This window comes from Antrostomus carolinensis, unplaced genomic scaffold (genome assembly GCF_000700745.2).
Source record: "Antrostomus carolinensis isolate BGI_N321 unplaced genomic scaffold, ASM70074v2 scaffold5577, whole genome shotgun sequence".
Classification (NCBI taxonomy): Eukaryota; Metazoa; Chordata; class Aves; order Caprimulgiformes; family Caprimulgidae; genus Antrostomus; species Antrostomus carolinensis.
The window spans coordinates 130,271-146,426 of record NW_010326581.1 but is presented as its reverse complement, the minus strand read 5'-3'; the positions used below and the strand labels follow the sequence as shown (position 1 = coordinate 146,426).

The 16,156-nt window shown below is 35.3% G+C and overlaps 1 protein-coding gene across 2 annotated transcripts in view; it reads right to left on the bottom strand.

The window, feature by feature from the left end:
- Positions 1-12,572, bottom strand: part of SOX6 (SRY-box transcription factor 6) — a 220,119-nt gene extending 207,547 nt beyond the window's left edge. For both annotated transcript variants that reach the window (XM_029085874.1, XM_010171617.1), the window contains exon 1: positions 12,319-12,572. In XM_029085874.1, coding sequence (XP_028941707.1) covers positions 12,319-12,558 — 240 coding nt within the window. In that variant the 5' untranslated portion in view covers positions 12,559-12,572. The remainder of the gene's footprint in view (positions 1-12,318) is intronic.
- Positions 12,573-16,156: the final 3,584 nt, after the last annotated feature.

Genomic DNA, 16,156 nt, shown 5'->3' with positions numbered 1-16,156 from the left:
AGAACTGCACAAACTGAAAGGCATTCAAGGGATTAAGTGGGCAAATGGAAAAACTGTAGACTAGTCCAGTGTAAATACCTTATCTAATAATAGACCAGCTAGAAAAATCTAAATCAGCTGCATATACAATTATCTACAAGAAACAAGACCAATTCCCATGCATTCTATGATTCTAGATAAATTTGTGAATAACCTACAAATAAAATGTAGCTAAAATGAAACACTGAAAAGCCTTCAGAAGGAATTTTATAGCTACACAATCAGAATATATATTTTTTACTCCTTTGTATCTACTGTTGACATCTTTCTTGTTTATTCCAACCATAGAGCAGGTTATATTGACTTCACATTCATGGCAAAACTGGATGGATCAAGAAACAATGGGGCAAGGGAAGTATTTCTGCTTAGAAAGGTGACTCAACTGTATTTGAAGGGAAGTTGTTACTGCAGTCTTCAGTTTGTTGAAAATCAAATAAAGGTTGCAGCAAATTTATGAAGGATTTTAATTTGCTTGGTGGAGTTTATAATCTTTTGCAGACCAATGCATGTCACGTCTATGTCCCAGCACCTCACCCACTGCATGACCAAAAGTGCAACTATCACATATATCAGAGGCAGGTCTGGCTATCAAAAATTAATTTGCATTGACACTCACAAGTAGCATGCAGGTACCCTCCTAATGTAACTGGAAATACATCATTATGGCCCAGCTATCGTCTGAAAAGAGATTAGTGGATTGTGGATGTTGCCTGGGAGAAGTGGCATATCATCTCCACAAATTATTTGTTGGTCCTCTTGCTTTAATGTAAGTACTCTCACTAGAAAATCTGGAATCCAGAATGGAAGACCACCATGCTTCTCATCATAGAACAAGAAAGGATGCTATTAAAAGTATTTTTCATATTTTTTCCAGAAGCATGGAAGAAGAGGTAAGACAAGTAAATTACCTAGCCAAGATCAGCTCAAATGTTTTCATTTTGCAAAATCCAGCTGAGCAATCCACCAGCATTGATGAAAATTCTCCATACATGTCAACTTTTCTTAGCGTAACTGAAAATACTTAATAAGAAAATGGTCAAGAGAATATGACTGATATGAATGCCCACTTAATGTACCTGGACATAACCTAGTGCCCAAATCCATCCAGTAGTTACATAACACACTGGACAACTGACTCATCCCTGAAATCTCAGATTTAAAATTCATGTATTTCTATAAAGTGGCATTTTAAGTCTAAATTAGAAATAATATATTCAACACATGACAGTCCTCTTGAAAGGTGCATATTTCAAGGTGTGCAATCCTTACTGATTTCAATTATTTCCATGTAAGGAGGGGGGAAAAAGGAAAATATTTTGTAATAAGATAAATATCAAACATTTAGTCTACAGACAAAAGATTTAACATAGAGTAAGCTTCTTCACCCAACAATGGCTAAATTTCGTCACAGGAAAACCTACAGATTTTTAATTTTGACTATATTAAGATTAATTCAATTTCCAGCCAAGAAATAGAACAATATCAACATATTAATAAAGTGTCAGTATCAAAATATTATGTCCATCTGAAGCGTATTTTATTCAATAAGAATGGAGTGCTTAGAAAAGAAGAAATATAAGAAGCAGCTATGTTTGTAAAATTTTGAATTCAGTCCTAACAGAAAGTGCTCAGTAAAAGCATCACTTACTACAGATAACATGGCAAAGTGGGTTTCTTCTCGTTTGATCCAAAACGACACCTGGTGCAGGTTGCTCGGGATCTCACCATACCCTTGCTAGACTTATAAAACTATCTTCCCTCTCACACGCTAGTACTGGCTAATTGTAGAAGAACCATTTATGCCCATACCAGAATATACAAGGGTATTGCACAGGGGGTTTTGCCCACCACAATGGTGGCATTTCTAGACTAGACCTTAATAATTGTCAAACAATAAAATTTGAAGGCAGCTTATTACACAAAATTAGACATAAATCTGACTGCTTAAGGAACAACACGTATGATGAATTTGCATCTTAAGCTTTCTTATTTGACTTACTGTGTCAGATATAAAAATATTTTAAGTCAAAGAGATAATTATTTGCAGAGATAACTAAACCAGAAAATCTTACTGCCCGGCAGCTGAAGACAGAAACTCAGTCTGGACCACTATTCTAGCTGCTTCTATTCAGCAGGGACAAAAAGGAGTCTATTCTTGAAATGCCGGGTTTTAATATCAAGGTAAATATAGGGCATTTTTCCTGTACACATTTCCTTGCCAGTCCATTAGCCAGGCAAAATTTTATTACAGATCATTCAACCCACTGTGCTTTGTATTTTCACAAAATGTCCCTATTATAACAGATTAAGTACCTATATGTAGTCATTGGATTTTAAGGATTAGGTTTCAAAGTAGACAAAACAGAGAAAAATAAATAAATGCATAAAAGACAGAAAACCAGAAATTAGCAAGGCATGAATACAAAAATACTATGCATGGCTCACTCAGGGCTAGGTAGCCTATGCATGAAATCATGCTTTTACTTACCCCTAAAACCTCTACCTAGCCCCCTACTCATCTGTCAATGGGAAAACAACCTTAAGATTTCCAGTGGAATATTGTAAAAGCTTTCCTAGGTCTCCCCTTGGCCTTTAACAAATCTCAAGTTTGCTTTAAATGTATGTGGTCCAACAACAGTGTCCTTAGTCTGCTCAGCTTCCCAGGCTGCGGGGTGTAAACAATGAGTGGCCTGTTGGCCGTTCCTTTTAGAGCTGCTGTGAAAGGCTCAAGTATAGTTTTGCTAAAGGCAGAAACAATTCTGAATAATTACAAACAACGCTTGGTATAAATAAAGAGGGGGACTCTTTGTGACTACATACGTGGTATTTTCTTCACATAGCAATTCCTTTAAAACTGTTTTAAGATAGTTTTAACTTAACTAAGTTTATCTTAACTATTAAGATAACACGTCCAGATAATTCAGCATGCGTTTTACTCCAAGAAAATTATTTTTAGCATGTACATTCACTAAATTTCACAAGTTACATTGATAAAATTCTTCAAAAAGAGAGCCGCTTAGCTTCTGTACAAAGAAAGGAAAATCTTTCTACTTTCTTAGAAGTTTCTGTTTTAAAGGATTTGAACAAATAATCATAAGTTTCTTGTTAGTGTAAAAAATGTATTTTCTTGTATATTTAGGTTCTAACAGTTTAAGTAGTTCATTTTTCCATCAGTGGTCCCACTGTTTTTGAACAGGATAAATAAGGGAGTACTGCTCTAAGTGATGTAACTAAGGGTACTGAAAGTTGACCTGGTATTTTTCATATCGGGAAGCTAATGTTTATAGCAATATCTGCAAACTGAATCATGAACCAACTTGTCTCAACTTTTATGAAGCCCTTTCACTTTGAAAACAGAGCAAACTTACATAAAATGACAATTCTATTCAGGAAAGATTGTAGTCTAAAAACAATTTTCAATATTCTTGCTCCTTCCTCTGAATAGCCAAGTACAAAATATGGGGGCTGAGAAGCAACATCTCAGTTTGGGGACTCCACAATCATGAGCGGAGATCTGGCTTGGGACAGACCTCTCTCCAGGATCCTCGTAAGGGTTAAGGATAGACCAATAGTCTGGCGAATGGATTCTCTGGTTGGGAGCCTTAGAAGGGGGGAGTGCATGAGGCGGCAGATTTTAATAGACATCGCAATTCCTTTATGGTGGCATTTCTGTTTCCTGTAGGGGGGATAGATTCTGTCTCAAAGAGAGAAGCTCTCTGAAGGTGAGAAAAGAAGAAAACTCAGGAACTGAAGCTGTGGGCTGTACAAAATCGAGGTCATGGTGTTAGTTAGCAATTTAAGAATAACTACCATCAACTTTGATTGAAAGTTGACGACTGCAATCCTACTCAATAGCCAGAGAGAAAACTGTTTCTGTAAGAGTTCAACAGAAATCACAGGATGAAAGGCCACGAAGCAGTAGAAATCAAATATTACTAACAAAATGTGTTAGCTGAATTGCTTATTTCCATGTGGATGAGGCTTTTCTGTTATAAAGGGATATTTATCTGTCTCTGCATTGAATGGGACACATGTAAACACCCCAGGAAAGTTGGATATCCAGAGTGGTTTTGATTCCAAGTACTAGAGGCATGCTGGCACTTGGAACTAGTCTGGAGTTAACATATAATGAAAGCAAATGTTTACAAAATCATTTCCAATCACTACATTAAACAAGGTTTCCCATTTTGAGGAATTTAATTAAATAGAATTAAGAGAAATTAAAAATCTAAGTAACAATTTCCAATTCTCATCTGATTAAAACAAAAAAAGTTTTATTGAGATTTATTTAAATCCAAGGCTTGAGAATGACTGCTATGAGCTATTGAGAGAACATAATTTGTAAAGTCTCAGCAAATTATGCTAGTGGGAGGGCAAATGGCAAGTAATGGAATAAAACCTCAAGTCTTTAACTCAGCATTTACTCTGATAAAACTTACACTGATTTCACTGCCAAAGTATAGGTTGAATACAACCTGCAAAAGGCTTCTATTTTGTCTTTTATACATATCTGAAAACCTCAAGAAGAAATAATACAACAGTAAGCACTACCTCTAAGTAAATAAATAATATGCTACATTAACAAGAAAAAAAGAAAAAAAAAAGAGGAAAATAACTTTATTTTGGATTAAGGTTTTAAAAATGAGATGACATAAGAATCAGCCATCCATGATGTGAATATGGCCTTATGAATAGGTCACTGCAAGACTAGATATCTGTTTTGAAGGAACAGGTAGGGGCTTTTTGTTTGATGTAAAATGTGACCACTTAATTGCAGCAATCCCTTCATACTCAGCTGTTGGAGCAAACCAAATGAATCCAGGTACACCAATTCTGGGTAGAGATTTCAGAAGTTTACCATTTTCCAACTATGTGATTTAAACCCTTCCCTTCACAAATTAGCAAATCTGTGAAAAATGTTGATAGGCATTTTGCTTCATACCAGAATAGAAAATCACCTCAAAATTCTTAAATACAATGATCAATCATTTCTATATGGCAATCAACTCACTCTGAAATGATATGCATAAACTTATGTGTGCTTTTGTAAGAGTTAGATGTTAAGGATTTCCTTAATTATCCAAATACCATATGTCCTAACTCCCTGTGTTTAGATTTGGTAATAAATCACAACAATATTGAGACTTTATGCCCTGGACTTTGGTTAAATGCTCTTAAAAGAAAAAAAAGTAATGGACAACCACTTACAGAATGAGTATTTAGACTTATAATTTCATCTAAACTGAAACTGAAGATGCATTGTGATCAGTCCCAGCTGATTACCACTGTTTACCTTTTGGGTAAATAAAGACACATATTTTGTGATGCATGCTTGTTAGAAGCTGCCAAATAAAACAAGGATTGTGGGGCTTGGATATTCCAGACCACTTTGTATATATCCGACTTCCTCCTATTAGGTTGTCTTAGTTGTCCAACTTATAACTAGATCTAATGTAAATATCAAAATAAAATTTGTATTTATGTTTTTAGCAATATTAAATGCACATGGAAATCCTTCTCTGTATATGGTTACATGACATGTATTACATGCTTTATGTTTCCCTTTTAGCATTTGCAGAGGAATGCACACAGGAAGCCAGCCTGCTGCATAGAGTACTTGTATTTCTTTAAGGTAAACACTGATGAAACATTTGGAAGATTGAAATAAAAACAAGACATTTATGAGACATAAAGGTATCACATAAAACTGTTGTGAATTACAATAACATTGGCTGAATCCCAGAACAGATAATCCCTATAAACATGCAGGAATGTTGTAAACTGTATATGAATGTCAGTGATACAGTACATTAGGAGATTCATATTACAGTTGGTGCTGTGTAAGTCTCAGTCACTGGATTTTTCATGGCCTCAAAGATTAAAATAAATATAGGTAGTATCTTTCCTTCCTCCACGAAGACATTCTGTGTACACAGTTTTATTATGCTGAACACAGATACCAAAGTCTGTTTTTTCTTGAGCTGTCAAAGTACAAAAGAAATGCAAAAAGTCCTTGCACAGATGTAGTAAAGTGCTGGATTTTATCTTTTGGCAGGTGCTCAATATGCAGCCCACATAATCACATGTTAATGACTGGAGTGTGTTAATCAGCATGCATACCTGATTCCTTCTTGCCCAAGGAAAAAAAATTTAACAATTTAGAGCATGTTAATGCTTCTACTTTTGAAAAAATTCATGTCAATATACAGAAGTGAATTAAAAACTTTTCAGAAATTGCTTTAAAAAAATAGGAAATGTTAAAATAAGAGAAAGGAATAAAATTACTACAGGTTTAGATGAACATAAACTACAAGTCTTTTGCAAAGAATTCAAGTGGTGATTAATTCTAGTTAAACACAGTTCACCCTAGAATATAGGGAAAGGTTTAAAATAAACCATGCATTTGGAAAAAAAAATTGTATAATGTCAAAAAGAAAATAATACAAGTATAACAGGCATGCCAAAAAGAACAATTATTTGATTCTTCTTCAAATAAAGTAAATTTTATATTTCACCACCCTCATTAAGCACATTATCCTGTACACTTCTAGGGAATTGCTTTATTATTTTTTATATGAAATGTAAACATCTTTTTATGCTAAAGTTAGTAAAACTAAGTCCTTGATCGTTCAGAGGTTTAGACATGTGCTTAACATGATAGTTGTTGGTAGTCCTCATAAAGTCAAGTTAAGCACATACCTGAATACTCTTTGAATCAAAACAATGTGCTTGAAAAAAAACCCAAACTATCTTTTCTGCAATATATTTCTCATAGAAGTCTATTTCATGCAAAAATAAAATATCATACCATCTGCTTTCTCACATCCTCTGGTTTCAGACAAAACTTTGTAGCCATGTAATTAAATATGAAGCTATTTATCTCTTCAGTTCGATAAAAATTCTGATGCACTACCTGGCATGCAGAAATAATAGTACAAGCACAATAGAATTGCTTTCAATCATCACAAAACTCAGATCTGTACATGTAAATAACAGCTGCACGAGCAATTTAGCAGATACAGAATTGCCAGAGTTTAGGGCATTCATATTTGATGTATTTTATATGCTCCTATCCAGCCCATAAATTAACTAAAAATAAAATTTCAAAACATGCAATTGTATCTATAACTTTTGATAATTTGAAGCCATGAATTTATACAACAACAAATCCACAGTGTTTAGCACGTGTAAACGTTTTTCAATGATCTTTCCTAAAAACCTGAGTTTATTTTCCTTAAAGGGAAGGACTTTCAACAAGAGAAGTTAATAAGGAGCAGGGGGAGAGACAGGATTGTGCTTGTTTTATGCAGACAAAGCAAGCACTGAAACACTAAGACCTTCAGGATATCATCTATTTCTGCCATTCTGATGCTAGTACTTTTGTGAAAGCTATATAAAGTTAAATTTGATATGTGGTGATTTAAAATTATTTTAAAAGGAACAAATACATGCGGCATTAAGAGATCTCAACTTTTCCTGCTGCATTTAGAAATCTGCCATCAGCACTGCTGAGATGTACCTGCAGACACAGTGGAAAGGTAGCAAGCTTTTCACTCTTTTGGCAAGAGGTCAACAAAAGACAGACTTGACGTAATTATGAAATAGATGTTGATGGTGCCATTTCAGATAAAATCCAATGAGATACATTTCATTTCTAAATCCACAGGGTCTCTGAATGATGTTACAAAATGCATAGGGAAACATAACATATTTGGACATAATTAACTGGTATTTGTTTATGTATACGTGTTTGTCACAGGGAAATAAAACCCATCCTTTAGAGTTGACTTGCTGCCTTAACAGTCTCTCACTGCATCACTCCAAGTAACAGCAGAGCAGAAAGCTGTGGCTGCCCTCATTCTGTGCATGCACATGCTGTCTATAGCCCTTCTGGTGGTGGGCAGGGGAGGAACATCAGTAGGTTTTCCTACAGAGTACAGCGACCATCCCAGTGACGCATCATCACGTACGGGGATCAGCACAGTGCCTGCAGGTTCCTCACAAACCCTGTCTGTTACCAGATTGTTACACTGGGACTGGGGATGGGAACAGAACGTGCTTCTCTCTTCTTTTTACTCTTAGGGGCTGGGGGGTGAAATCCCGCGATTTGGAGAAAGATTCCAGATTTCATTAGGTTAATTCATTGTTCAAAAGGCCCAGGTCTAGCCTTTGCAGCCATGGGAATACAACATCCCATTCCTCAAAGAGGATCAGGCCCATTGTCCACCTAATTTTGTAGCTTGTTGTTGGCATTGCTTTCTCCTGATACTTCAGAGCAAAAATAAAAAACCTTCATAATTTACCTCACAAGCTGTGCAGCGCTCTGTATGAAGATGGGGACCATTCTTGGTTCCCCAGTGAACAAAGCACAGTTATGATTCTCCATTTCTCTACATATTCACTAGTAAACCTATTATTGGGATACGACAATTCAGTTACTATTAAATTTAGCTAAAGTAAGTATTGTTGGCTTTCCCGCCCCATCCTCTCTCAGCCTGTTGCCCCAGGAGAGCCAGGTTTTGGATGCTATCTAAAAATCTGACTGCATTTCTCACCTGCTACTCACTGTCCATGGGAGAAAGCAAGATAGTTTCCTCACCATCTTAGTATCACTTTGCCCTCTTCCCTACAGTTTACTGCAGCAAACTGATATGCCCTTAGCCTAAAATAGATTTTATTTTCTAGGAGAACTACAGGCAGCAATAAATACCCATATGTCCAGGTATTTACATATTAAGTTACAGTTAGAAATATACATATAAACTTTTCAGCTCAGCAATATGAAATTACAGAAATCTTTCGTCAGTTTTATTTTCTCTTCACTGTAACATCAAATTTGCTGGCGATCCGATACTTGCAGTGTAAGTCATTACAGGTCTGACGTTACAGTTGTTACACATTGCTGAATCTGTCAAATGAAAAGGGAGCACAAAGGGAATTTCCAAATGCAGCTGCTATTTCCCATTTGTTAAATCCTTTTATTACACCATATAAGTACACAGCTGGGAAATACTATAGAGTGGGAGTTAAAACAAAATATTTTGGCTTCCAGACATTCAGAATACACAAAGGACTCAGTGGAAAGCAATGCCTGATATCAAAAGGGAGTGAAAGTTTGAAAACATTTCTAGCCAGTGTGTTTTTTTATGATAATACACATTGTAGTTTAAAGGTACCTTATATTACAGAAAGTGCAGCATATCATAAATGCTGGGGAAAAACCTCAGGTTTTTTTTCAGTCAAATTGCTCTGCTACAGAATCTTTTTTCCACCTAAGATCTGTACGGCCCTTGTAGCATGTTATGATGCATACTGTGTGCTGTCACAAATTCCAGTGAATTCCTTAGTAGTTTTAAGGGCACAAAGGATGCAGGATTGTGCCCTTAATTAGGTACTACATAAAAGAGAAATTTTTTCTTCCCCATATGTCGACACAGCATTCTTTGAATTTACTATCTTATAACCAGACAACACACATTATTGATGCATTTTAATGACAGCACTACTGTCTTCACTTTCAGTGTAAATGGTATGAGCAGGTGCTTCTTCAAATCTGCTTTGAAAGGATCCGGCTGGGAAAGGTCAGAAAGGACTTACTTTCTGGGAATTTGGTTTTATTAAGTAGAAAAGCGGTCCCTACCAGAGCACCTATCTCAAAATTGCCCAACCCACCTTCTGGAATTTGTCTTTCTGGAAAGAAACTCCTATCCTCCCTTAAAGGAGTACAAAATTGCTTTCATTGGAAAAATTGCAGGGGCCTCTGAATCCTTTCTTAGTAATATTAATGCCTGCTTGGAGACTGAGGTGTTTCAGAGAAACTTCATGCAATTAATTGAGGCTTAAAGGTTTGCTCATGAAGGACATAAATAAGGGAGAAAAAAATAATCAACAATAATCGTTACCCTAAATGACAGTCCCTCAAGGAGGAAAAAAAAAAAAGTTTCCCCACTTCACTGTTGTAATCTAACTAGTCGTCTAACTAACTCACCTAAACTGTAAATACACTGGGACCTTGCTCTGTGCAATTTAGATCTCTCAAGTGCAACCAAACAGCATGCCTTAGAACTTCAGTTTTCACTTCTAGCCAAGCCTTGTAAATCATACCCAGCTTTGAGCTGGGCAAAAAAAATCTGTTTGGCTTAGCTGAGAGCTACCTAAATAAGGACGACATACATCCACTACCAGATTTAACCTAAGGGAATTGTGGAAACTCCTAATGATTCTCAGGACATTCATCTACATATATGATGGAATATTTACTGAAAAGAGAAGAGAGAAAAAACAGAGTGCTAAGTCACTCAAGCAAAGTTTATGCACCTGTTCTGAAACATGATAAGCTGGGTATTGATTCATGCCTGTCCAGAGGTACAGCAAGCGTTGACATGATACTGCAGCACCAAGAAAGAAAATAGAGACTGCTCCCTGTTGCTGTAAGTGTAAAACCACTTCAGAGCAATACAAATGAGAGCAACTAATCATACTGCAAGAGGTTCTATCATTTTGGCTGAAGCATTACTTCAAGTCCAAGGAACAGCCTGAACCAAAACCAAATGCTTTTAAGGACTCCTAGAAGGCTAGGAGTTCTTTTCTCTCTGGGACACAGAGTCATTTTAGCAATGTTATTGGTGTCCTGAGACTGAAATTCCCAGCATGCACATGCCTCTCTGAATGAGCAGAAAAGTAGCTGATGAACTCACAGATTTATTTTTTCCAACAACAAACATGATCAATCCTTTCCAGTCTGCATGCAGCTTGTCCTTGTGTTAACACAGAAGTTAAAATTATTCTGATCTGCTTATTGCATGACTTGGGCAAAAGAGTGACTTTCCATTCAAAATTAGTTTCCATCTGAGAATTCCGCATAGAAGCCATATATACAACTTACAACCTACCTTGCCAAATTATTAACCTATAATCATTTTTTTTATAGTCATTTTTACAATTGAAATTTTGCCTTCTTCATGACAGTCACCCAAATACTTAGGAATATTTTAGGCCTGTCAGAAAGTTCTGCACTGTGCAGAACAGGTTAGGTAGCACTTCTCTGGTTTGGTTTGATCTTTTGAATCAATTCAATTTTAGAAAGAAAAAAAAATCATTATATATACAAAATAGATATTATTGTAGTGCTATTATTTAATTATTCCAGGCATTACAATACTCATGAAGAGTTCAGTATCTATGTTGATTAGAATTATTATTTCTAGTCAAATTTGGAATAAGTTCATTATTGGTAGTGCTGTCAAAAAAAGTCTGCAATTGTTTTTTAGCCTTATTGAAAGCTGCTGATTTGTACTGAAAAAAAATAAAGACTAGCTGAAAAAAATCCAGTCATAGACATCTAATAAAAATAAAGAAGAAATTTTATGAAAAGGCAGAGTATTCTTCTAAACTAACTTCGTGAATATGATGTCTGTGAAAGTCACTTTATGGAAAGTCTGAAATTATGATGTTCTAAATTTGCAGAACACCTGGCTGCTCCACGTACCTTAATTCCGTTCCTGAGGAACACATGCAAGGAAAATAAATTGACTGAGATGCTATGCCCATTCAGTCTTCATTCAGTCTGCCCATTTATTGCAGAGTTTTGCGGATGCAGAGGCAGAATTATAAAGGCAAAACTGTTTTACCTTGACTACTGAAGAGCATACAGATAACAATTCTGATCATTATTAACATCACCTATATACAAACTGGTGATCTCGAGCAGAAGAGCATGATATAGTTACTCATAAACATCCTTTCCCTCCACAAAAAGTTGTAATTTCCTACAAATACAGCAAGATATTTGTATCACCTAAAATGCCAGCTTCGTTGCTGTAGTGTAAAGCTATAATGTTCTAGATTTGGTGGGGTTTATTTCTACTAGATAAGTAAAAAAATACATTAAAGTTTCTTACTTCAGCACAACACTTTGCAGATGACAAACAGTTGTGAGCTACATCCTCCTGTCAGAAAATAATGCTTGAATATATGAGCTAGAGAGGTTATGACATAAATCAAGGTATGAATGAAAACATGATAAATAGATGCATTTCCTTTCTGAAGGTGAACTCATCAAATGACCTCATTCTATAGACCTGTATACTTAGGAAGATTATACAATTGTAATTTACAATTAGACCACATTGATGTTGATCTATTACTAACACCTACACTTTAACATTTAAAAAGCTTTACACCCATGAAGGATTGTACTGAACATGTCTTTCAAAATGGAAGTGAACAGTCCTTTACAATACTAATTTAGAAAGCCACTGCCAGAACTGTGAAACTCACCATTCTGTGTTGGGCTGAGATGACTCCATCCCACTCAGGATCTTGTTGGATGGTCGTGACCAGAGTTGGTAGCTCCTCAGAGTGAGGTTTGTTGTGCATTATATTATGTAGAGGCAGATGAGAGGTCGCATGCTGATCACTGTTGCCCTCTTCCTTGTCTCGGGTTGCTAAGTCCTGGGTCATTGTTTCCTCTCCATCAGCTGCACATGCAAATGGAGAGGTAGCCTGCTTGGAAGACATTCTTCTACAAAACAAGAAAAGACAACAAAAAGAAAATGTTGGTGTTAAATGAAAAAAAAAAAAAATCAAGCTCAGCACAGTCCTCTCAACATACTAGACTTGCCTACAACAGTTAAAAATTAATCATATGCAGTCAACAAAAGTACTCTAAAAAGTAGAGGTTTGGGGAATCTGGAGCCAAAACACTGAGATAAAGTATTCATTGATGCCAAGTCAAGGCCAGGGTTAAGTTATATGATGCCATTCTATTCATTTAGACGTATCAAATAATATCATTTTCTCCAGTCATAAAAAATAATGATTTTTACTGGTATTTTCATGTTGATTTTGCATAAAAGTTCAAGTCTTTAAACTCTTACTCCCATGAGCAATCTGAAGGTTATAAGCAAACGTTTAAATAAGAGTCCATCATGCTTTCCTAACCTCATTCCTTGCAAGCAGAAGATGTTTTCTACACAGAGGAGAATTTTTAAATCCATTTCAAATTCTGCTAAATAAGTCCTTTTGCTGTTTGTTTAATGCTGTATCTGCTCCTAAACTGTTTAAAATTTTACCCAGCTTTACCTTTTGGAAACTGTTTTGAAATGTTCATCTGAAAAGTGTTCGAAAACTGAACAGCTTATTGAATGGATGGATAGTATCCGAGTAATCTTTTACAGTCTGAACTAAAAACCTGAAATAATTATGTTTCATTTCATATTAGACATTGAATACAGGATATAGCTCAACAAATTACTTTAAATGACTTAAAAGTGTAATGAATAAATGTATTGATTTATGTTAAACGTCTTTTCCTAATAATGTCCTCTTACTACCATCTCATATGCAAACACAGCTTTCACCACAGTTTTTGCACTTAGATTAAAATAAAAGTGACTTCAACTCAAAATCTGAAAACACTTTGTTTAAAATTTCTAATAAGATTAACTGCAACTGTTCAAACAATCATTAATAAACCCGAAAGAACAGCTAAAATATATTAGCTATTTTCCCAGGTTTTAGTAACTTTAGAATATCCTTGACACTGAAATTGCTGAGAAACTAAGGAATAAGATCTTCACCTTAATTGCTTTTTAACAATAATTGATTTCATACCATTTCTTTAAAAATGCACAAATCAGTTAACATAGGAAACCACATGAGCATTTTTCAAATTAGCAAATCATTAACTTGCTAGTACTGTTTCTACAGACAAATAAATACTGATTAAAGGGTCTGGAAATCTGAGACTAACAGTTAAATTTACAAATCTGTCACATGCTTTCATGAATATTACAGTGAAGGAAATATCAAGTGCAAAGAAAAATAATTAAGTTAATTCCAATTTAAACAGTAGTTTTTATGTAGCAGCCTGTGTTTCACATAAGATTTAACAGCTAATGCTAAATTTCTCACAATTAATGAGGGAGTTCAGATTTAGTATCCTACAGTGAAAAAAAAAAATTAATATAGGATCAACTAATCTAATTATGTACAGTTCTATATGAAAGTATTACAAGCTTTGAAGTGCTCTGAAACATATTAAAACACTGATACCTATTTAGAATAACTATTCTGTAAATAGAGATAATCCTTCCTCTTAAACTCGATACTGGTGGGGAAAAAAAGGTTTGCGTTTTCTTTAGGGAAGCCTAAGTGTAAGTGGGAGTCTAATATTAATGTTGCCAATAAGCAAAACTGAGGAATTTAAACCGTGTACTACATTCTTACAATGCCAAAGAATTTGTGTTGATGCTACAGAGAACATGCCAAGAGTTCAGCAACCGGCTTTATTGTACGTACTTCAAAAGGTTCTGGTTCATAGTCACTATGATCCAAGATAAAATAAAAGGTTTACTTTCCCTTTTCTCATTAAAATAGTCATCTTAATGTAATCACTCACATGAAAATCTAAAGTCAACGCTCTATGCAATTTGAAAACCAGACATGAAAACCGAAAGTCACAATAAAGGATTTTCCTTTCTTTCACCTTCTCAACAGATCTTATTCCTGTTTCAAACTGAACGAGCTTCTGTGAAAAGCAAGAGCTGTGGCTGTTTCTTCACCATAAATTAATCATGACACAAAACTAGAAATGAAAATGTCTCTTAAGAATAATTTCAACTACAAACTGCACCAATGAATAATAGTGCACAATCCTAATTAAACACAACTCTGCAGCTGCAAAAATAGGCTGAATCTGTCCAAAGCTACGAGTTGGCTTTAAAGGCTGGTTTGTTAGGGACTGTTTTCTTAAGGAAGGCTGGGCCCTCAGTCTTAATCAGCCAATAAATTATTTCCTGCAATTACATTAAATAGAAAATTATCTTCAAATTGGGAATGTTAATTGAAAATCAAAATTCAGACTGAAGTTTAGAAATTACATGCTGAATATAATCAGTCTAGAAAGGCTTCACCTCTATTTCATAAACAGGCTTTTGGTATTTCCTCAAGTGACCATTCAGCAAAGCTATCTACTGGTAATGCACGATGGAGGAAAGACTTTTTCTTTGCCATATGCACTAATATACTTTCCTCTTATTCATGATGTTTTAAACACAATAAACTAAAAATCTCTATTCAGGTTCTGTTGTTTAAGTTGATTACATAGAGAAAATGGGATTCTGTTAACCTTAAAAATAAAATTATATTGATGAAGTCACATTCACTAACAATCTCAAGCCATGCCCAGCAACTTTTTTCTCTACTCGACTAAGAGAACAGACCAAGAGCAGGGATCAAATGCTTTCCAGCTCCACCTACCCCTTTTCTCCACTGCTGCATTATGGTCGGACACGTTTTCATACTGCACTTTACTCAGTTACCTATAGTCCTGGAGTCTGAAAAGAAAGACGAGCTCAGGCAGGCCTCCCAGGCACTTGTTCTCCTCGTGACAATTTTTAGAGGTGTGTTTAGCTTATATTTTCCCCCAAATCTTTGTTAAAATGGTGAGATTTAGTACATTAATTATGGTCAGAGGTCAGCACTTAACAGCACCATTGAGGTTTTTGGTTGCTAGATTTTAAACATCAGGGTAAAAGGGACAGAGATGTAGGACCCTGCTAGATGAAGCCCTCTACCTACTTTTCCCAGCATGATCATTAACTCAATCAATACACCTTATGTATACGTGTCTTCAGAGGGTGCCAGGTTATGCACCAAATATTGATTAAGCCTGGGTTTATAATCAGTAAAACAGAGTAAATATAAACTCCGCAGCTGGGTGTCACCCAGTCAGTTACTTCATGCAGGTTTCCACTCATTTCCTTTTGTTTTTACTTAAATGGGAGAAATTCAGTTCACAGAACTCCATCAGGTCCAACGGTAGATATCGTCCAATAACTCCAAGGCCTTACCAAATTCAAAGGGAGAAGAATCTGGCCCATTTCAGTAGTTTATGTTCATGATAACATTAAACCACAGAACAGGTTGTTGTGTTAAAATGTTTTCATGTTAAAATATAGTTATGAATAGCAGTCGAATTTTAAGCCATAATAGCTTCCAATTTTGCATTTAAAATATTCAAAATGCATTTTAATAAATAAGGCTTGTAAAAGATATCAGAAATTTACTAATTTCCATGATGAATTATTTTTTTTTCTCCTATTATCAATTAAAT